The following is a 22,500-nucleotide window of genomic DNA, read 5'->3' as shown; positions in this document are numbered from 1 at the left end:
TTAGGGTGATCTGTCTCCTGTTGATTAGATTTCAGTGGTGGTTTGTGGTGCTGGATTCCCCATAAGGGTGTTGTGTAAAGGATTGGATAAGTTTTAAGGGGTTTGAGGTGGTGTGGTGTTGTGTTGTGGTGTGTTGTGTTGTGGTGTTTGGTGGTGTTCTGGTGTTTTATTTTAGTTTTTGTTAATTAATTATTTATTTTTTTAATAGTGGTGTTTGAATGTAAATTTAGAGTTTTTTTTACACACACACACACACACACACACACACACACACACACACACACTGCGCTCCCTCACGTTCACCTATTCTTACGTATGCAAACTTCATACGTACACGCTCCTTACATAAAGATACACACACACACACACACACACACACACACACACACACACACACACACACACACACACACACACAGCATAAATAAAGACAGTAGGTTGCATCTTTATACTCTCTCTCTCTCTCTCTCTCTCTCTCTCTCTCTCTCTCTCTCTCTCTCTCTCTCTCTCTCTCTCTCTCTCTCTCTCTCTCTCTGTTTTTATACTAATTTAACCTTTCCTGCTGCTGCTTCTATACTACTACTACTACTACTACTACTACTACTACTACTACTACTACTACTACTACTACTTACCTTGCATATACTCCTCTTGGGTGGGCAGGTAACCAGACTCACACGCAGCATTGGGTTCCAGTAAGGTTAGAAAGTCACCCATCTATAATAATAATAATAATAATAATAATAATAATAATAATAATAATAATGGTAGTTTGATATTCTTGGTGACTATTTTCTGTACTGTATGAATGAATGAGTGAATAAGTGAATTGTATTATTATTATTTATTTATGTAAGAGAGGAAGACTGGCCGGGGGCACTAAAATTATAAAGAAAAAAAAAAAGGTCCACTCAGTCGCCAGTCCCCTTACGGAGCCGATAGAATTAGCTAAAGGACAGGGAGTAAAGTGTATTAAGTTATTGATGATAGGTGTGAAAAAATACGTGAATAAGTGGAGGAATAAGTGGATGAATGAATAAATGGATAAATAAATGAATGAATGAATGAAATGTGTAAAGAATGAAAGGGAAACGAGAAGGGAAGAATTGAAATGAAAAACTTGTATTTCTAATGGTTGATGAAGTGAACACCTACACACACACACCCCACTCCCACTCCCACTCCCACTCCCTCTCTCTCTCTCTCTCTCTCTCTCTCTCTCTCTCTCTCTCTCTCTCTCTCTCTCTCTCTCTCTCTCTCTCTCTCTCTCTCTCTCTCCACTAGTTAGTCACCAATACAAAATGTGACTGGTATTTGGGAAACTGACCGTGAACTTTCTCATTTTCTTTCACAATTCTTGACATTAAAGTTTAAAGCTATCTCTCTTCCTCGTCGGCTAGCTAACTCACTCTCTCTCTCTCTCTCTCTCTCTCTCTCTCTCTCTCTCTCTCTCTCTCTCTCTCTCTCTCTCTCATGAAAGTAAAAGAAAAGTAATAGAAAACGGTATGTGTGTTCATTACTTCCCAGTTAAATAATAATAATAAATAAAAAAAGAAAACGAGGTGTGACATTTTCTTTTTAAGGTAAACTGGGGTACTTATCAATCTCCTTCATGAATTACGGTTCCTTATGTTAATCAGGCAAATCTTTCTTCCTATAATGATAATGATGATAAGAAATGACAAAGTGAACGGGGAATGTATGTCAATTTGCATGGTAAACTATTGTAGCCATGTTGAAAAAGTTAGTAAAATGTATAACTTTCTTTTAATTCACTACTTTTCATTGGTACATTTCATATTAATTTCTTAAACTAATAAGGGAATATTAGGAAAAGAGAAAGAAAACGGGGGTATACATTATGAATTTCCATGGTAATCTATAGTAAATATTTTGAAAGGTCAGTGAATATCTATAACTTTCTTTTAATTCACTACTTTTTATTCATATATTCTATTTTCACATAAACTAATAACCGAAGATTGGAAAAAATGAAAGGAAAACGGAGGTATACATATAGATTTTCATGGTAAACTGTAGTAATCGTGTTGAAAGGTCAGTGAATATCTGTAACTTTCTTTCAATTCACTACTTGTCATTCATACATTTAATTTTCACGTCTTAAACTAATAAACGAAGATTAGAAAAAAGATAAAGAAAACGTAGGTATCAAAATTTCCAGGACAAACCACAGTACTCATTGAAAAGTGAAAAATTGATCACTTTCTTGAATTAACACATTTTCATTCATATCTGGCTAGTGTTTTCTTTTTTGTAGGTATTCCTGTTCTTTTCCTCATTTTTTAAACTACTGTGATATTTTTAAAGTCATGAACAATGAATGACTATTTAATTTACACTTTTCCATTCATTTATTCACTTATATATTTAGTAATTCTTGTTTATTTTTCTATTTCCTTTTTTTCTTTCAAACTCCTACAACTATAAAACTTTTCATTCCTCCTTCTTCATTTATTTTTCTATTTCCTTTTTAATTGATTTTTCTTTATTTCTCTTTCAATCTCCTACAACCGTTTCAGAAATTTCATTCATTCATTCATTCGTTCATTTTACTCACCTTGACTGATTTTCCTTCCTTCTCTCTTTTTAGAAATAACTCACTGTAGAATTAGAGATAGAGAAAAACATAGAGAGAGAAAACATGAACACACACCCCCATTCACTGCCCTGTTAATACTGACCCTTCTCCATTGTCCCTCAGACTCCCTCTCCATCTCCTCTCCTCTCTCTAACAACAGTGACGTCACCAAGCCCCGCCCACTGCCCCGTGACGTCACTGTGTTAGCCCTGCCCACTGCCCTTGACGTCATTGCTTCCCTAACCAATCAGAGTGGAGAGAACTGTAGCGAGGTGGAATGTGTGTGTGTGTGTGTGTGTGTGTGTGTGTGTGTGTGTGTGTGTGTATTATTTTGCTATTATGTCGTTTTTTGTGTGAGTTTTTGGTAGGTGAAGGGTTGTGTGTGTGTGTGTTATTCACCACCACGTCTACTCGTCACCCAACCAGTCTTTCCCCTACGGACAGAGCTCAGAACTCGTAGTGACCGATAATCAGGTAAGACTGAAACCACAACACACTCCACACACCGGGACAGCGAGGCCACAACCCCTCCAGTTACATCCCGTACCTATTTACTGCTAGGTTAACACATCCTACACATTAAGAGGCTTGCCCATTTGCCTCGCCGCTTTCCGGGACTCGAACCCGGACCCTCTCGATTGTGAGTCGAGCGTGCTAACCACTACACTACGCGGTGTGTGTGTGTGTGTGTGTGTAATAATAATAAACGGTTTATTAGTTAGGCAATGTAAAAAATTACACTGAAAATGTACAGGGGGGGACATTACCACAATGAACTAAAAATGCTTAACCTAACTATGGATGTGTGTGTGTGTGTGTGTGTGTGTGTGTGTGTGTGTGTGTGTGTGTGTGTTCCACAGTCTGTCTGTCTGGTCTGGTCTGGTCTGGTCATGAGTGTGTGTGTGTGTTTGTGTGTGTGTATATGGGTGAGTGAGTGGGTGTGTGGGAGGAGGAGCGTGCGTGTGCGTGCGTGCGTGCGTGCAATTAGTCTGCCCGTAACTAACAAAAGTCAAGGCCACACACACACACACACACACACACACACACACACACACACACACACACACACACACACACACACACACCATGAATCACAAATTACTCAAACGCAACACAATCTGCAAATTAAAACAGTGCTCCCTTCAAAATAAAAGAGAAAACGAAGTGAAAAGAAAGAAAATGGGAAATAGGTGGAGTTATTTCTCGCCACTTTCCTTTCTTTTTCTTTTGTTGAGTTTCTAATACCAGGTGAAAGTAAGAGGTATAAGGTGGGCAGGTATAAGGCGGAAGGAAGTGGATTCAGGTGTGGTGTCATGTGGATGTGGTGCCATGCAATGTGGATGTGGATAACTTTCTATCGCCACCACCACCAGTATGCACCAGTAGTAGTAGTAGTGGTAGTGGTGGGGGGGTGGTAGTTGCAGTGGTTTTAGTGGTGGTGGTGGTGGTAGTAGTAGTAGTAGTAGTAGTAGTAGTAGTAGTAGTAGTAGTAGTAGTAGTAGTAGTAGTAGTAGTAGTAGTAGTAGTAATAGTAGTAGTAGTAGTAGTAGACAGTTTTCAAGGGAGTTTTTTTTCTACTTTTCAATCAGGAAACCTCCTTACAATGTTGTGTGTGTGTGTGTGTGTGTGTGTGTGTGTGTGTGTGTGTGTGTGTGTGTGTGTGTGTGTGTGCGTTCGTGTGTGTGTTCAAAAATGATGTATTGGGATTGGAACTTTAATATAGTACAAGTAACACAGTAAACATTTTATTAGTAAATATATCAACACTGTTTTGAATAAGTTTGGTTACAAAGTATACACTGTCCTCTATAAATAAAATCATTCCTGTGTGTGTGTGTGTGTGTGTGTGTGTGTGTGTGTGTGTGTGTGTGTGTGTGTGTGTGTGTGTGTGTGTGTGTGTGTGTAATGGACATACCTATAGCCGATTTCTCTTACTTTCTTTCGTTTTGTATGCATCTCTCTCTCTCTCTCTCTCTCTCTCTCTCTCTCTCTCTCTCTCTCTCTCTCTCTCTCTCTCTCTCTCCAAAAACACCATATTTTTAAATATCACACAATCCAACAAAAAATAAACAAACAAATAAATACACGAATAGTAACACACACACACACACACACACACACACACACACACACACACACACACACACACACACACACACACACACCCATGGACAGTATGCGAGGCCAGAGAGAGAGAGGAGAGGGGAGAGGGGAGAGGGGAAAAACTGAGGGGGGAAAACTTAACATTCTCATAACAACCCAAGGAGATGTTGTTTACTGAAGTTCCCCCCACCCCCTTTCCTCCCCCCTCCATGAACTAAGCTTGTCATAGGGATGAGGGGAGGGGGGAAGGGGATTGTGGGCAGGGGGAGGGAGGAGGGAGAGGGGGCAGGTACTGGGGGTGTCTCCTGCATTCATAAGTGTTTCAGTACTACGGCTTGACTTCTTAATAAGGGCCCCGGGGTAGGAGTGTGTGTGTGTGTGTGTGTGTGTGTGTGTGTGTGTGTGTGTGTGTGTGTGTGTGTGTGTGTGTGTGTCTTACCAGTGTTTTTTTTTTCTTTATCTTTTTTTTCTTAGTTGATGTGTTTTTGTTGTTTTTGTCAGTTGTATTCTGCTGTTTTTGTCTGTTACCTCTGTGTTTATCTATTTACTCATCTATTTATTCATTTATTTTATTCATCAGTTGTATTCTGTTCTCTATTTGTCTTACCTGTGTGTTTATTTATCTACTTATCAATTTATTCATTTATTTAATTCATTTACTCATTTTTTTGTGTGTGTTACTTTTGCTCTGTTACTTATTACCAAGGGTGTGTTTTGGTGGCTAGACGGTGTTTAAGATGGAGATTTGACCCCTTCAATACCAATGACATATCCCTATCCATACTTCTTACTGTGGCCATTAACCTTCTGACCTCCATAGACCCTTCCTAATGTCAATAAAATGGTCTAATCGTGCTCAAAACTCAAGGTAGAAATGCGTCCCAGTACCGAAGGAGTTCAGAGAGTAGACGGAAGGGCATTTCAAGAACTAGCGTTTTTGTGTTTCCTGGTTGTTTTGGTGTGTTTTGATATGTTTTGATGTGTGTGTGTTTGTTTTGATGTGTTGTGATGTGTGTGTGTTTGTTTTGATGTGTTGTGATGTGTGTGTGTTTGTTTTGATGTGTTTTGATGTGTGTGTGTGTTTGTTTTGATGTGTGTGTGTGTTTGTTTTGATGTGTTTTGATGTGTGTGTGTTTGTTTTGATGTGTTGTGATGTGTGTGTGTGTGTGTTTTTTCTGGAGTTTGATGGATGTTACTCTGGTTTCTTAGGCTCCTTTTGTGTTTCTCATGGAGGTTTTGGAAGTCTCTCTCTCTCTCTCTCTCTCTCTCTCTCTCTCTCTCTCTCTCTCTCTCTCTCTCTCTCTCTCTCTCTCTCTCTCTCTCTCTCTCTCTCTCTCTCTCTCTCTCTCTCTCTCTCTCTCTCATCAATTTTATCACTTCCTTCTCTTCATTCTACATTTATCATCATCTTTTCCTTATCACTCTATACATTCTACTCACACTCCACTTTCTCTCCGTCCCTCCTCTCTACTTCCTTATGTTCCTCCTTCCCTCCCTTCCCTTTCCTCCACCCAGACACCCTCCACTCTCTCTCTCTCTCTCTCTCTCTCTCTCTCTCTCTCTCTCTCTCTCTCTCTCTCTCTCTCTCTCTCTCTCTCTCTCTCTCTCTCTCTCTCTCTCCATCTATTTATCGTAAGAAGAGGCTAAATAAAACTAAATAACTACAAAAATGAAAAAAAAAAAAAAATTGGCGATATTGAGACTCAGAAGCAAGATTAAGATTAAGATTAAGGAATGGCGTCAACTTAGGATCCGATCTCAGTTGTTGTAGTATCCGATTCCTTATCCACCACGGGAAGGGGATCCGATCCTCCATCTTCCTTGGCCCTGGTCTGTAGCTGGAGGTTCGTGTAGGTTCGCCAGGTGTACACGCCAATCACCAGCATCACTACCAGGTACAGGGAGTTTTCCAGGACTGGTGAGGGAGACAGAGGTTATGATACAGTTAAAAGGGATTAGGAGGCAGGCAAGAGGGATTAGGTGACAAATAAAGGCGATTAGGTGACAGGTAATGGTGATTAGGTGACAGGTAAAGGTAGATAAGTGATTAGAAGACAGGTGAAGGTGATTGGGTGATTGGAAGAAAGGTAAAAGTGATTGAGGTAAAAAGTTAATAGACAGGTACAAGTAGACAAAGGTGATTAGAAGACAGGTAAAGGTGATTAGGTGATTAGGAGACAGGTGAAAGTGATTGGAAGGCAAGTAAAGCCGATTGGGAAACAGGTAAAGGTGATTGGAGGACAGTTAAAGGTGCTGAAGATACAGGTAAAGGTGATTAGGTGACAGGTAAAGGTGATTAGGAGACAGGTAAAGGTGATTAGGTGATTGGGAGACATTTAAAGGTGATTAGATAGATAAAAGTTAGGAAGTAAGGAACGATTAAAGGAAAGCCAGTTACGTAAGAGAGAGAGAGAGAGAGAGAGAGAGAGAGAGAGAGAGAGAGCCCACCACTTTACAGAAAACGAAGGGCAGGTGTAGTGCCCTTCAACAAAAAACGAGGTAGTAGGAGTACTTGAAACTTTCTTCCTCCTCCTCCTCCTCCTCCTCCTGACTCATTAAATTAAAGAGTCAAGTGAAAAGGAGATTACGTAAATAGAAAGGCCACGCTATTTAACAGAAAACGGAGGAGAGGTTTCTAGTACACTCCTCTTCCTCCTCCTCCTCCTCCTCCTCCTCCTCCTGAAGAAGACTCACTCTGCCTGACGACCTTAGAGGAGATGTGCGGGGAGTGGCATGGGAAGACGGAGGCGGCGGAGAGGATGTCCATAATGATACTTTGGCCTTGGGTCACCAACACCAGCACCTTCAAAGAAAACGACTTTCTCTGCGGGTTTTAAAGGGAGACACGTAAAAATGTGGAAGAAAACGTGGATTAGTGGGTACTGTATTTTGTATTTTTTTTTTTTGTGATATTGGACTGAAATGTGTTGATTTTTTTCTTTTCTTTTAGATTTGAAGTTGAAAGTGTCACTACTACTACTACTACTACTACTACTACTACTACTACTACTACTACTACTACTACTACTACTACCACATCTCACCTGGTATCCGTAGTGTTCGAGGGCGGTGCGGCAGAGGGCGACAGCAATATTCATTCCATATACACCCAACATTATTGTGAGGAAGCTCAGAGCAGCCACCCACACCATGGTGAAGTGCCTGCCCACCTGAGAGAGAGAGAGAGAGAGAGAGAGAGAGAGAGAGAGAGAGAGAGAGAGGTTAATTTGACTTCGATATTACACGTAGATTAGATAATGTTGTTAGATTGATATAGTTCCTTAGATTCTTTTTATGTAAGAGGGGAAATTATCCAAAAGCAACAGAAAATATAAGAAAAGGCCCACTTAGTTGCCAGCCCCCTTGCAGGCTAGAGTCAGCTGAAAGAAAGGAAAAATGTTATAAGCTAGTCTGGTTAAGTAAGGTTAGGTTAGGTCGGAATAAGTTGAGTCAGGTGAAGTTAGGTCAGGTCAAATTAGTGGATTTGTGTTTGATTAGGTGAGTTAAGTATGGTTAGGTTAGATTGGGTTAGATAAGCTAAGTAAGGTCAGTGGAGGTGAGGTGAGGTGAAGTGAGATGAAGTGAAGTGAGGGTAGGTGTGGACAGATGAGGTGAGGTGAGGTGAAGTGAGGGTAGGTGGGGACATGTGAGGTGACGTGAAGTGAGGGTAGGTGTGGACAGATGAGGTGAGGTGAGGTGAGAGCAGGTGCGGACAAGGTGTGGTGACGTGAGGTGTGGACAGGTGGGGACAAGGTGTGGTGAAGTGAGGCGAGAGCAGGTGTGGGCAGGTAACATGAGGCGATGGCAGGTGTGGACAGGTGAGGTGGGGGCGGCGCTCACCCTGCCGTAGTGGTCTGTGCTGGCGATGGTCCAGACGATGCGCACCACGAAACACACCAGCTGTGTGTAGGGCAGCAGCCACAGCGCCCTCTGCACCCACCGCAGCCGCGTCCTGCAGGAGGCCGCGGAGGAAAGGACAGGATAGGAAAACACGGAAAACAGTAACAGAAAAAAGTAACACCAAGGAAAGTAGGATAGAAAACAGTGAAAATAGTAACATTATAAAAGATAAAGGGAAAAGAGTAACAACAAGGAAAAAGAATAAGAAATTGTTGAATGTTTTTGCTTCTATTTCTGACCTAACCTAACCTAATCTAATTTAACCTGACATAACCTATCCTAATCTAGTCTAACCAAATCAAACCACTGTCACTTTCCTCTAAACAAAATCACTACCATTACTTTCCCGTTGCAACCTTTCTTTCACCTCTCTCCCTCACCTCTCCCAGTTCTCCCACACTCAATTAGTCACAGCAGGGGAGAGGAGACACAGACAGCAACAATAGACAACCCCAAAAGTGAGAATAAACTACTTAACATGACCCAGCACTCTATCACCTCTCCCAGCTCTCCCACACATCTCCCACACTCACTTGGTCACAGCAGGCGAGGAAGACACAGACAGCAACAGCACACAGGCCCAACAGTAAGAATAAAGTACTTAACATCACCTATCACTTCTCACACCTGTCCAAGCTCTCCCACATCTCTCTCACACTCACTTGGTCACAGCAGGGGAAGGGAGACACAGGCAGCAACAGCAGATAGGCCCAACTGAGAGAGTGAAGTGTTTGTCACTGAATTCTGCTGCCATTTGATCCTCGCTCTCAAACATAGCCGTGGTGAGCTCCATAAAGTGACTCATTGCCAGCGACAGGTACCTTGGTGAACAGACAAAGGAATTATGGTCTGTCTTATTTATTTTATACCATGTGGGCTTTTCACGGCAATCTATGGGCTAAAGGAGGTACTTTTTTGGGGGGTACCTCTATCTCAAAGCCCACCCGCTAGGAAGCCGTTGCCCCGAGTGAGGAAGCCCAACCTACACTCGGACCGTGGACAGGATTCGAACCCGTGCGCTTGGAGACCTTGTTTGAGTCATGTCCCCAGGGAATACCACTCTAATCAGTATTCTGCTCCTTTTTTTTTTTACACACAAATACGATTAATCCCTTTATTTCGATGACGCGTTTCCATATTAATTCTGTTTACTATTTGATGGTTTTATACAACTTCAGAATCTTACGTGGGGATTGGAAAATAGTGAAGACTGTGGCCATTAATCTTCTGACCTCTATAGATCTTTCCTAATGCAAAAAAAATGTCTAATGGTACACAAACCTCAAGGTAAAATTGTGCCCTAATACTGAAGGAATCAAAATAGTGAAGACTGGCCTTTAATCTTCAAATTCATGGTAAAATTGTGTCCAAGTATTGAATGGGTTAAAATTCAGCTAACACGAGCACTGAACCCACTATAGTCTGTGTACCCTAAATTGGCTCCTGGGTCTTGGTTTGAATGGCGGCCCAGGGAATGCTGGGTTGTCAGATGAGGCAAACCGTGAGCTGTCCTTGTTATAAGTGCGCTGAGCAACAGAAAACAAGTATTATTCGCATCAAATTTCGTTATCAGTGATCTTTAATATGTTGGAAATCCAGGAGCCATGTTAGAGTAGACAGGCTATAGAGGTGGTGTGGTGATTAAGGCAGGTGTTTACAGGTGTGGGTAGGTTTGGGTACGGGTGTGCAGGTATGTTTTGGGTGGTTAGGTGTGTGTGTGTGTGTGTGTGTGTGTGTGTGTGTGTGTGTGTGTGTGTGTGTGTGTTCATTGTTGTTGTTAGTATCATTATTATTATTATTATTATTATTATTATTATTATTATTATTATTATTATTATTCGTGGTTTGAGAGAGAGAGAGAGAGAGAGAGAGAGAGAGAGATGATTCACGTTAACTTCTCAATGGCCGGAAATGACGTAATGATTCACCACAAAACACGATAATGAGAGAGAGAGAGAGAGAGAGAGAGAGAGAGAGAGAGAGAGAGAGAGAGAGAGAGAGAGAGAGAGAGAGAGAACAGAGCAAGAAACACATTGAATACCAAACCTTCACAAAAAAAAATCCATAATCAAACCACTAATATTTCTTAAGGACACAAAGAAAACGGGATATAAAAGGAAAACGAGGCGACGCGCGGTCAATTTAAAGGCAAACAAATAAAAATCGCTATTCCTGTAGATTTTTACCTTATGGAAGTAGAAATTTGGGCGTGGGTTGTGCACTTACGTAACTCTCAAGGCGTCGCATGTGGTGTAGGCGCGCGGGATGTACAGGGACACAGCGCTCATTAGTGACAGGAACTGGGAAGAAAAAAAAAAAAGAGATAAGGATAAGATAAAGGAATTAATATAGGGATTGAATATATAATGAAAGTTAGGTTATGTTATGTTAAATAGGGTTAGATTATAATAAATAGGATTAGGTTAGGTTTAAGAGGGTTAGATTAGGTTTAATAGAGTTAGGTTAGTGTAAATATAGCGAGATGAGGGTAAAAATAGCTGGGTTAGGGTAAATAGGTGATACTTTGGTATCACCTATTTGGTATGTGTTATGTGTGTCATGAAGCTCCTTTGGTCTGTGGTCTGCGTGTCATGAAGCTCCTTTGGTATGCGATCTGCGCTTCATCTTGTGATCTACAACAGGAAAATGTACTTTTTTTTCCCTTTTTTCTCAAGAAATAAGGAAAACACTTGTCTTAGTTTGGAGAGACTGTCTTGTTTGAGAAACTGAAACATGAATGGGATGTCTGTTGGAGTGTCAAACCTCCTGTCCAGACCCAACAAGGTGGTGTGCGTACGGTACACGTGGTGCATCACACTTCACTCCGGCATAGACAACGTCTCGATATGCATTTGGACATGATCTACTGCTTATTGGCATCTGGGTATCCAAAGAACCTTCAGATATTGGCTGAAAGGTTTTACAACGAGGTCACACACGAGAGGAAGGCAGTTGTATTTAACAGTGTAGTTTGTAAGCTTTCTCTATGGAAACTCGTATCGTTATCTTGGAAACTCGTATCGTTATCATGGAAACTCGTATCGTTATCTTGGAAACTCGTATCGTTATCATGGAAACTCGTATCGTTATCGTGGAAACTCGTATCGTTATCATGGAAACTCGTATCGTTATCTTGGAAACTCGTATCGTTATCATGGAAACTCGCATCGTTATCATGGAAACTCGTATCGTTATCATGGAAACTCGTATCGTTATCATGGAAACTCGTATCGTTATCGTGGAAACTCGTATCGTTATCATGGAAACTCGTATCGTTATCATGGAAACTCGTATCGTTATCGTGGAAACTCGTATCGTTATCATGGAAACTCGTATCGTTATCTTGGAAACTCGTATCGTTATCATGGAAACTCGCATCGTTATCATGGAAACTCGTATCGTTATCATGGAAACTCGTATCGTTATCTTGGAAACTCGTATCGTTATCATGGAAACTCGCATCGTTATCATGGAAACTCACATCGTTATCATGGAAACTCGCATCGTTATCATGGAAACTCGCATCGTTATCATGGAAACTCGTATCGTTATCATGGAAACTCGTATCGTTATCATGGAAACTCGTATCGTTATCATGGAAACTCGCATCGTTATCATGGAAACTCGTATCGTTATCATGGAAACTCGCATCGTTATCATGGAAACTCGCATCGTTATCATGGAAACTCGTATCGTTATTATGGAAACTCGTATCGTTATCATGGAAACTCGCATCGTTATCATGGAAACTCGCATCGTTATCATGGAAACTCGCATCGTTATCATGGAAACTCGTATCGTTATCATGGAAACTCGTATCGTTATCATGGAAACTCGTATCGTTATCATGGAAACTCGCATCGTTATCATGGAAACTCGTATCGTTATCATGGAAACTCGCATCGTTATCATGGAAACTCGTATCGTTATCATGGAAACTCGCATCGTTATCATGGAAACTCGTATCGTTATCATGGAAACTCGTATCGTTATCATGGAAACTCGCATCGTTATCATGGAAACTCGCATCGTTATCATGGAAACTCGTATCGTTATTATGGAAACTCGTATCGTTATCATGGAAACTCGCATCGTTATCATGGAAACTCGCATCGTTATCATGGAAACTCTTATCGTTATCATGGAAACTCGCATCGTAATCGTGGAAACTCGTATCGTTATCATGGAAACTCGTATCGTTATCATGGAAACTCGTATCGTTATCATAGAAACTCGTATCGTTATCATGGAAACTCGTATCGTTATCATGGAAACTCGCATCGTAATCGTGGAAACTCGCATCGTAATCGTGAAATTTCGCATCGTTATCATGGAAACTCGTATCGTTATCATGGAAACTCGTATCGTTATCATGGAAGCTCGCATCGTTATCATGGAAACTCGTATCGTTATCATGGAAACTCGTATCGTTATCATGGAAACTCGCATCGTTGTCATGGAAACTCGCATCGTAATCATGGAAACTCGTATCGTTATCATGGAAACTCGCATCGTTATCATGGAAACTCGCATCGTTATCATAGAAACTCGTATCGTAATCGTAGAAACTCGCATCGTAATCGTGAAATTTCGCATCGTTATCATGGAAACTCGTATCGTTATCATGGAAACTCGTATCGTTATCATGGAAACTCGTATCGTTATCATGGAAACTCGCATCGTAATCGTGAAATTTCGCATCGTTATCATGGAAACTGGCATCGTAATCGTGGAAACTCGCATCGTTATCATGGAAACTTGCATCGTTATCGTGGAAACTGGCATCGTTATCATGGAAACTCGCATCGTAATCGTGGAAACTTGTATTGTAATTGTGTAAACTCGCATCGTTATATCCGTCACGCGCGGCATAATCATCGTTATTTATTTATTTATTTATTTATTTAAACTCAATTTCCTTATTTGGGTTTACATAGTACATTACTGAGGTAACATATCCAGCAGTACAAGGCCTCTGTGATAAAAGTCCACCACAGCTCAACACTTTTTCTAATACATATAGTGTCATTTCAGGAGACGAAGTAGCTACATACTTTTCCACACCAATATGAAACAGTGTTACAATTTCTTAATATTTCACATTTCATTTGCAAGACGCACTGAGAACCTTTCCATTGGCGCGGTGATGTAGTTGTGATAGTATTCGTAATGTATTGCCTCTGCCTCTAAGTATAAGGTTTGACTTCCTCTGTGTTTCATCGCTATTGATGTGTTTATTGTTATTGTTGTCACTATTATCTTTATTAACTTTATTCTTAATCAATGCATGTATATATGGAATACTTTATTTAGGATATAGTGAATAAATGAAACATGTAGATCGCACACCAAAGTAGAATTTGACTGTGGTAGATCACGTTGGCTGTGGTGATCACATACCATAGTAGTACCGGGTTAGGGTAAATATAGCTGGGTTAGGGTAAATATTGCTAGGTTAGGATAAATATAGCTACGTTAGGATAGGTATGGCTAAGTTAAGTTAGGTTAAGTTAGGCTACATTAGGTATATAAAAAAGAATCGTAAAATAGTAAAGTCACCCTTGTAATTAAAAAAAAAAAAGAATGGGAAGAGTGTGTGTGCATACCGGGCAGGCCATGGTGATCCAGAGCACGTGTTTTCTGAAGGCCTCATGTACGTGGAGCCGCGCGTGATGCACCTGCACGCCGTACAGTGCATACAGCAGCAGGTGACGCACGCCCCCACCTCCAGCAGCACCGTGTTGTAGATACCCATGGCTGACAGAAAACGGCAGGTGCAACAGAAAATGGAGGTGGTCTTTAATTATTTTAGGGATAACTGTCTTGTTTTATTTCATTTTTTTTTTTTTGTTCTTGTATGTCTGATTGTTGTTGTTGTTGTTGTTGTTGTTGTTGTTGTTGTGGTCTTTCTATACAAGAACAGCAATAACTACAACAATAACAACAACAACAGCTACTACTACTACTACTACTACTACTACTACTACTACTACTACTACTACTACTACTACTACTACTACTACCTTCGCTGTATTCCTCTAAAGATGGGACGTAATTATCAGCACAGGTAACATCGAGACCACCTGATTCATTAGCGTCACCTGTTCCGTTGCCCTCTGTCACACCTGTACAGAGAGAGAGAGAGAGAGAGAGAGAGAGAGAGAGAGAGAGAGAGTACATAGATTAATAGGTAGATTGAAAAAAGAGGAAACATTAATAGAATAGAAGTAAACAATATAATTCTCTCTCTCTCTCTCTCTCTCTCTCTCTCTCTCTCTCTCTCTCTCTCTCTCTCTCTCTCTCTCTCTGGAACACACCTGAGTCACCACCTGCTCACTTTAATTACACAATGCAAGGCTAAAGGCAATTCTCTTTCCCCCTCTTAGTGTTACTGTTGCCATTGTTTCCTTTTTTTCCTACGTTTTTTCCCTTCCTTTTTATTATTTTCCTGCTTTTATTTCCTCATTTCTTTTTATTGTTTTTTTTTATTTTCTTTTTCTTCTTCCTCTTTTATTCTTTTCCTGTTTTATTTCCCTCTTTCTCTTTTATTCTTATTTTTTTGTTCTTTTTCCTCTTCCTCTTTTATTCTTTTCCTGTTTTTATTTTCCACTTTTCTCTTTGTTCTTGTTCTTTCTTTTTCTTTTTCCCTTTTTATTCTTTTCCTGTCTTTATTTTCCCACTTTTTCTTTATTCTTATTTTTCTTTTCTATTTCTTCTTTTCTTTATTTTCCTGTTTTATTTTCACGTTTTCTCTTTTTCTTTTTTTCCTCTTCCTCTTTATTCTTTTCTGTTTTCTTTCACCTTTCTTTATTTTTTTTTGGGGGTGGGGATATGGTTCCCTGCTTTTTTTTTTTTTTTTTTTTTTTTTTTTCTTGTGCTTCTCGTTTTCTTTTCTTTTCCTTTTTCTTCTTTTTTTCTCGTTTTTTTTAATCATGTTTTTTTTCTATTTTCTTTTTCGTGAAGTGTTATTGTTTTGGTTTCTTCTCTTTGTTTTTGGTTTTTTTTTGTGACTATCACACACACACACACACACACACACACACACACACACACACACACACACACACACACACACACACACACACACACACACACACACACACACACACACAGCTTGGAAGAAGGAGCTTAGGAGAGAGAGAGAGAGAGAGAGAGAGAGAGAGAGAGAGAGAGAGAGAGATTAACTGTGAAGGAAAGGGAAGAGATAAATAATGAAACTACGAGAGAGAGAGAGAGAGAGAGAGAGAGAGAGAGAGAGAGAGAGAGAGAGAAGAGAAGAGTTATGAAGAAATAGGAAGATTGAAACATAAATATACAAGAATTAAGAAAGAATAGGAAGAATTACGAAGAGAGAGAAAGGACACACACACACACACACACACACACACACACACACACACACACACACACACACACACACACACACACACACACACACACAGCTTACCTTCACTCAACACACGCTGCATGTTTCCTCACGCTTCTCTCCCTGCAGGAAACAAGAGAATCAGGCTGTATTTCCCAACACTACCATGCATGGGGGGGAAACTTGATTAATAGTATGGAAGGAAGGAGGAAAAAAAAAATAAGAGATGAATGGAGAATCTTTAATAGTCTGCCCTCTCTTCATCTCCGTTTTCTTTTTATTTTTTTTATTAATTTTTGGTTTATGTATCTATTTGTTTATTCATTTATTGTATGTATTGTATATCTATTTCTATTTTTTTTTTCTTTTATATATCTTTATTTCTTCATTTATTTTATTCTATTGTATTTCTCTATTCATTCTATTCTTTATTTCATTTATTTCTCCTGTTTTACTTATACCATCTATTACATTTCATCTACTCTTTCTATATTTATTTCTTTCATTCGTATTTTCATTTCTTTTTATTTAGTTAGTTTTATTTTTTACCTTCACTCACCTGTAATGAAAAAACCAACAACAAACACGTTAAAATGAATCAAAATAGAAGAGATGAGAAGTTTATTTAATTTTCTCCCATTTTCTGTATCCCGTTTCGTATCTCTGACCTGTGAGAAGTCAATAAGTAAGCCAATAAACACGCCATGATTAATTAAATAGACAGGAAAAGTATTTAGGTTAGTCTCCCTTAAAATTAGTCTCCTATCCCTGTTTTCTTTGCATTAATGAGAGAGAGAGAAAAAGAAAAAAAGATAAGAAAAAAAGATAGCTCGTTTTAAATTACCATCGTGAACTGGATCTTCCCTTCCTTGTTTTCTTTTTTCTTTTTTTCTTTCTTTTCTTTCATTTTTTTTTTTTCTTGCATTGTGTTTCTTAAGTCTTCATGTAAGGTAAACAAGAACGTGAGAGTGATATAAAGAAACACGGAAGGATTCTCTCTCTTTCTCTCTCTCTCTCTCTCTCTCTCTCTCTCTCTCTCTCTCTCTCTCTCTCTCTCTCTCTCTCTCAGTAGAAAGAAAATAAAGGAAGGGAAAAATAAAATAGATTGCCATTGATTATTTTTTCCCTCTCAAATCTCAATCCGTTTTCTATTCACTTTTGTTTACATTTGTTGGGTTTAGAACGTCTCTCTCTCTCTCTCTCTCTCTCTCTCTCTCTCTCTCTCTCTCTCTCTCTCTCTCTCTCTCTCTCTCTCTCTCTCTCTCTCTCTCTCTTTCGTGGAAATTTTTTTATCATCATTTTTTCCTTCTTATTCTCTTATTTATGATTCAGCTTTTCTCTTCTTCTTCTTCCTCCTTCTCTTTCTTCTTCTTTCTTCCTCCTCTTCTCTCCTTCAAATTCTTAATCCATTTGTTTTGTTATTTCTCTTTTCTCTTCCTTCACTCATTTATTTTATTTGCTGCGATTTTTTTTTTTTTTTTTTTTTTTGTGAGCAATTCCTAAAAATTCTGGGATGGATTTTCTCCCTTCTACTTCCACCCTGTCCTGACAATTGAATAGCGTTTCTCTTGTGTCTTGGTTTAGATGCGTTGCCAATCAGGTCCTGCTGCGCCACGGTGTCCACGGTAGCGTGTTCTTTTTGAAACCACTCTATGCACTTCCATACAGAGCGATGGTGGTGTCCAACTAAATTTGAAAACTTATTGTTCCAACCCTCACAAATGATGTCGTGCCGTGTATGTCGCCTCATGTACATTGCTGATAGGAAGAAAATCCATCCCAGAATTTTTAGAAGGACTTGCTCACAATATATCGATAACCCGGACACTGCATTAATATACATCTCGTATTTTTTTTTTTTTTTTTTTTAATGTTTTAGTTTTATAATGTTTTAATATTTGTAATGTTTTAGTTTTAATGTTTTTAACTTTTCAATGTGTTAATGTTTTATAACGTTTTACTGCTTTTAACTTTGATGTTTTGCAAGAAAAATGATACTTCCTTTTGTACCAGAAGCACTGTCTTCAATCAGTTTGGCAGTCTTTAAATCGTGTACAGTAATTGTCAATTTATCTTCAAGAATGACCACTGTTACTTTTTTTCCTAAACAAGATTAGTATTGTCACTTTTTTTCTTGATACTTTATTTCCTAGCAAAAATTGTTTCTTTTTTTCCTTTGCTTTTTTTCCTGATTCTTTCCGAACACCCACTGACACGCTTTACTTCCCTCATCATGCCTTCATTTATTTATTTTATTTTATTTTATTTTTTTTCGTTTTGTATTGTGTCATAATGTTGTGGTCAGGTTAGAGTGAAGGTTAATGGAGGTGACACACGATAAGTTGTTGTGGATCTATTTAACCCCTTCATTACCATGCCACGTCTTCATATATATTTGGTGATCTTGTACAACTTCAGAAACTTATGTGGGGAGATTTAAATAGTGAAGATTCTGGCCCAATAACCTTCTGACCCCCATAAACCCTTGCTAGTGTCAATAAAATGGTTTAATGGTACACAAAGCTCAAGGTAAAAGTGTGTCCCAGTATTGAAGGGGTTAAAATAGTGAAGACTGTGGCAATTAATCTTCTGACCTCCATAAACCCTTTCTAGTCATTAGAATGGTCTAATGGTACACAAAACTCAAGGTAAAAGTGTGTCCCAGTATTGAAGGGGTTAAAATAGTGAAGACTGTAGCCATTAATCTCCTGACCTCCATAGACCCATGCTAGTGTCAAAAAAATGGTCTAATGGTACAAAACTCACGGTAAAAATGCGTCCCAGTATTGAAAGGGTTAAGAATACATTTTTTTTTCGTTTTTCTTTCTTTCTTTCTTTCTTTCTTTCTTTCTTTCTCTTACCATTTATCACTTCAACATATCCATTTACTCATTATTCCGTTTTGTATCTGTGTTAATATGAAGCGATTATTATTGCTCTCTCTCTCTCTCTCTCTCTCTCTCTCTCTCTCTCTCTCTCTCTCTCTCTCTCTCTCTCTCTCTCTCTCTCTCTCTCTCTCTCTCTCTCTCTCTCGACTTGTGACTTGCTTTCTTATTAAATACACTTATAATTATGTTATCTTATCCATCATTATGAGTCATTCTTAGTCTTGTTAAATTGTGTATTATTATTATTATTATTATTATTATTATTATTATTATTATTGTTGTTGTTGTTGTTGTTGTTGTTGTTGTTGTTATTGTTGTTTTTTCTTCTTCTTCTTCTTCTTCTTCTTCTTCTTCTTCTTCTTCTTCTTTCTTATGCATGAAGGAGATTAACCAATGGGAAAGATAATAAGTGAACAAATTGAACAAAAAACAAGGGGGAGGAAATGATGAAAAAAAAGGGAGAGAAGAGATAATAAAGAAAGAAGAGAAAATTGACATGATGAATTAGAGAAGAAAATTACATGATGACAAAAAAAAAAAAAGAAGAATAGACGAGAAAAAAGAAATAAGAGATAATTAGATGATGAAGAAAGGGAAAGAAAAATAGATGATGAAAAAAAAGAGGAGAAAAAGAGATGACGAGAAAAGAGAGAAGAGAAAATTACAAGATGAAAAGAAAAGAGAAAATTAAATGGAACAGACGAGAAAAAAACATGAAAAAACCTCAGTTAACATTTTTTCTTTTGTTTTTTTTTATGAATTACGAACAATGACGTTTTAAAATTCATCCTTCATTTTCTTCTTAGTTTTGTTTTCTTTATATTTCCTTCATTTTTCTTTTATTTCCTTTACATTCCCTTAAATTTTCTTTTCCTTCTCTTTTTCATTTATATTTTCTTCATTTTCTTTAAATTTTCTTTTTTTTTATATTTTCTTAATTTTCTTTTATTTTTCTTTCATTTTATTTATATTTCCTGAAATTTCTTTTATTTTTTTTCATATTTCCTTCATTTTCATTTCATTTTCTTTTCTTTTATTTATATTTTCATTTTCTTTATATTTATCTTTCATTTTATTTATATTTCCTTCATTTTCTTTTATTTTTCATTTTCTTTTCTGTATATTCCCTTCATTTTCTTTTATCTTTATTTCACATCTCTATTGCTCCATCATTTTCTTTTCCTCTTTTCTTTTATTCCCTTCATTTTCTTTTACTTTCCTCAACATTGCCTTAAATTTTCCTTGAATTTTGCACAGTGACGCTTACAAACACCTCTTCGACTTACCTCACTCATCAACAGGTGTCCTCGTTACCTGTTTGGCCAAGTACTGAGGTGAGCACAGGTGAACTCAGGTGAACTCAGGTAAACACAGGTGGCCTTGTTCATTAGAGGTTAGCTTATCTGAAGGTAATGAGGAGAAACTTGCATCAGAATCGTCAGGTAAGGTGAGGTCAGTGGAGAGAGAAGGAGAGGGAGAGGAGAGAGAGAGAGAGGAGAGGGAGAGAGAAAGTAAGAGCAGAAGAGGAAACTTTTGACTTGTGTATATAAAAGTGTTACATCATTGACATTCTCTCTCTCTCTCTCTCTCTCTCTCTCTCTCTCTCTCTCTCTCTCTCTCTCTCTCTCTCTCTCTCTCTCTCTCTCTCTCTCTCTCTCTCTCTCTCTCTCTCTCTCTCTCTCTCTCTCTCTCTCTCTCTCTCTCTCTCTCTCTCTCTCTCTCTCTCTCTCTCTCTCTCTCTCTCTCTCTCTCTCTCTCTCTCTCTCTCTGTGTGTGTGTGTGTGTGTGTGTGTGTGTGTGTGTGTGTGTGTGTGTGTGTGTGTGTGTGTGTGTGTGTGTGTGTGTGTGTGTGTGTGTGTGTGTGTGTGTGAAAATAAACAGTCAAAATAAAAATTACACCATCTGACACACACACACACACACACACACACACACACACACACACACACACACACACACACACCATTAAAATATCATCTTATTACACCTTTTATCATCTTCCTTCCTTCCTTCCTTCCTTCCTTCCTTCCTTCCTTCCTTCCTTCCTTCCTTCTTTCCTTCCTTTGTCTTCCTTCCTTCCTCTTCACCCAGAATAAAAACGAGGTTAGATAAATGATGATATTGCAGGCGGTGGTGGTGGTGGTGATGATGGTGGTGGTGATGGTGGTGGTGGTGATGGTGGTGGTAATAATAGTGGTGGTTTGCCTTTCCTCATTCACAGAGAGAGAGAGAGAGAGAGAGAGAGAGAGAGAGAGAGAGAGAGAGAGAGAGAGAGAGTGAGTGACCGTCGAATGCAGCAAGGAGGGTCATGAGGAGAGAGAGGAGAGGGAGAGGTGAGAGGAGAGGCAGGGAGGGACAGGGGACAGAATACTGGAATCTTGGTGTGTGTGTGTGTGTGTGTGTGTGTGTGTGTGTGTGTGTGTGTGTGTGTGTGTGTGTGTGTGTGTGTGTGTGTGTGTGTGTGTGTGTGTGTGTGTGTGTGTGTGTGTGTGTGTGTGTGTGTGTGTGTGTGTGTGTGTGTGTGTGTGTGTGTGTGTGTGTGTGTGTGTGTGTGTGTGTGTGTGAACTGACTTGAGAAGGAGAGAGAGAGAGAGAGAGAGAGAGAGAGAGAGAGAGAGAGAGAGAGAGAGAGAGAGAGAGAGTTTCCTTACTGTCCAAACCTACCTTAAAAGTCATTTGTACATACTTGTTTAGGTCTTTGTGTATTAAGTCACCTAGTTACACACACACACACACACACACACACACACACACACACACACACACACACACACTTACAGTTCCAGTTTTAATGTGTGTGTGTGTGTGTGTGTGTGTGTGTGTGTGTGTGTGTGTAAATAACAAGAAAAAAACAAGAAAAATTTAAAACAAAACCCCAAAAAGTGAAAAAAAACAGTGAAGAAAAGGAAATTATGCCCTTGTTCTTCCCAATTGAGTAACGGGGAGGAGGAGGAAGAGGAAGACGAAGAGGAGGAGGAGGTGTAGGAAGAGTGATAGGTGAGAGAGGGAGAGAGGGAGAGGCAAGGGAGCATAGGAGCATGTGAAGGTTATGGTGACAGGTGGCAAGGTCTTAGTGGGAAAAATAACCTTGATAGTGGTGGTGGTGGTGGTGGTGGTGGTGGGTGTGTCTCTGTGCTGTTGTGTGAGGTTAGGTTATTGTGGTGGTGGTGGTGGTGGTGATGGGTGGTGATGGTGATGCAATTGTTGTTTTTAATCGGTTTTCTGCTTTATTTGTTATGTTTATTTTGTTGTTTGATTTGTTTAGGAGTTGTGGAGTTGTATAGCAGCAGCAGCAGCAACAGCAGCAGCAGCAGCAACATAGTAGCAACAGCATAGTAGGGGCAGCAGCTGCAGCAGCATAGTAACAACAGCATAGTAGGGTAGCAGCAACAGCATAACAGCAGCAGCAGCATAGCAGTAGCAGTATAGCAGCAGCAGCAGCATAACAGCAGCAGTAACAGCATAACAGCACCATAGCAGCAGCAGCAACAACAGCATAGCAGCAGCAGCAGCAGCATAGCAGCAGCAGCAGCATAGCAGCAGCAGCAGTAGCAGCATAGCGACGTAGCAGCAGCAGCAGCAGCAGCAGCAGCAGCAGCATAGCAATATAGCAGCAGCAGCAGCAATATTGTTGCTACTATCAT

At 39.3% G+C, this 22,500-nt stretch overlaps 3 protein-coding genes across 4 annotated transcripts in view; 1 reads left to right on the top strand and 2 right to left on the bottom strand.

Moving 5' to 3' along the window:
* LOC123502616 overlaps positions 1-717 on the bottom strand; it is a 29,996-nt gene extending 29,279 nt beyond the window's left edge. The window contains exon 1 of the mRNA XM_045251781.1: positions 636-717. Coding sequence (XP_045107716.1) covers positions 636-717 — 82 coding nt within the window. The remainder of the gene's footprint in view (positions 1-635) is intronic.
* LOC123502655 overlaps positions 1-22,500 on the top strand; it is a 68,206-nt gene that overhangs the window by 5,663 nt on the left and 40,043 nt on the right. The window contains exon 1 of one of the 2 annotated variants that reach the window (XM_045251821.1): positions 3,000-3,073. The exons of the other annotated variant lie outside the window; for it this stretch is intronic. The gene's annotated coding sequence lies outside the window, so the exon portion shown is untranslated. Of the gene's footprint in view, positions 1-2,999; positions 3,074-22,500 lie in introns of those variants that run through there. 2 annotated transcript variants of the gene reach the window in all.
* LOC123502654 (organic solute transporter subunit alpha-like) lies at positions 6,397-10,900 on the bottom strand. Its single transcript, XM_045251818.1, has 6 exons — positions 10,829-10,900; positions 9,265-9,423; positions 8,543-8,654; positions 7,747-7,872; positions 7,397-7,526; positions 6,397-6,617 (listed from the first exon to the last, which is right to left on the bottom strand). The coding sequence occupies exons 1-6, from the start codon at positions 10,888-10,890 to the stop codon at positions 6,448-6,450; spliced, it is 759 nt and encodes a 252-aa protein (XP_045107753.1). The 5' UTR covers positions 10,891-10,900; the 3' UTR covers positions 6,397-6,447.

The sequence above is a fragment of the Portunus trituberculatus genome, chromosome 12 (assembly GCF_017591435.1).
Source record: "Portunus trituberculatus isolate SZX2019 chromosome 12, ASM1759143v1, whole genome shotgun sequence".
Classification (NCBI taxonomy): domain Eukaryota; kingdom Metazoa; phylum Arthropoda; class Malacostraca; order Decapoda; family Portunidae; genus Portunus; species Portunus trituberculatus.
The sequence above is the reverse complement of the archived record's forward strand: the minus strand, read 5'-3'. Positions and strand labels throughout refer to the sequence as shown.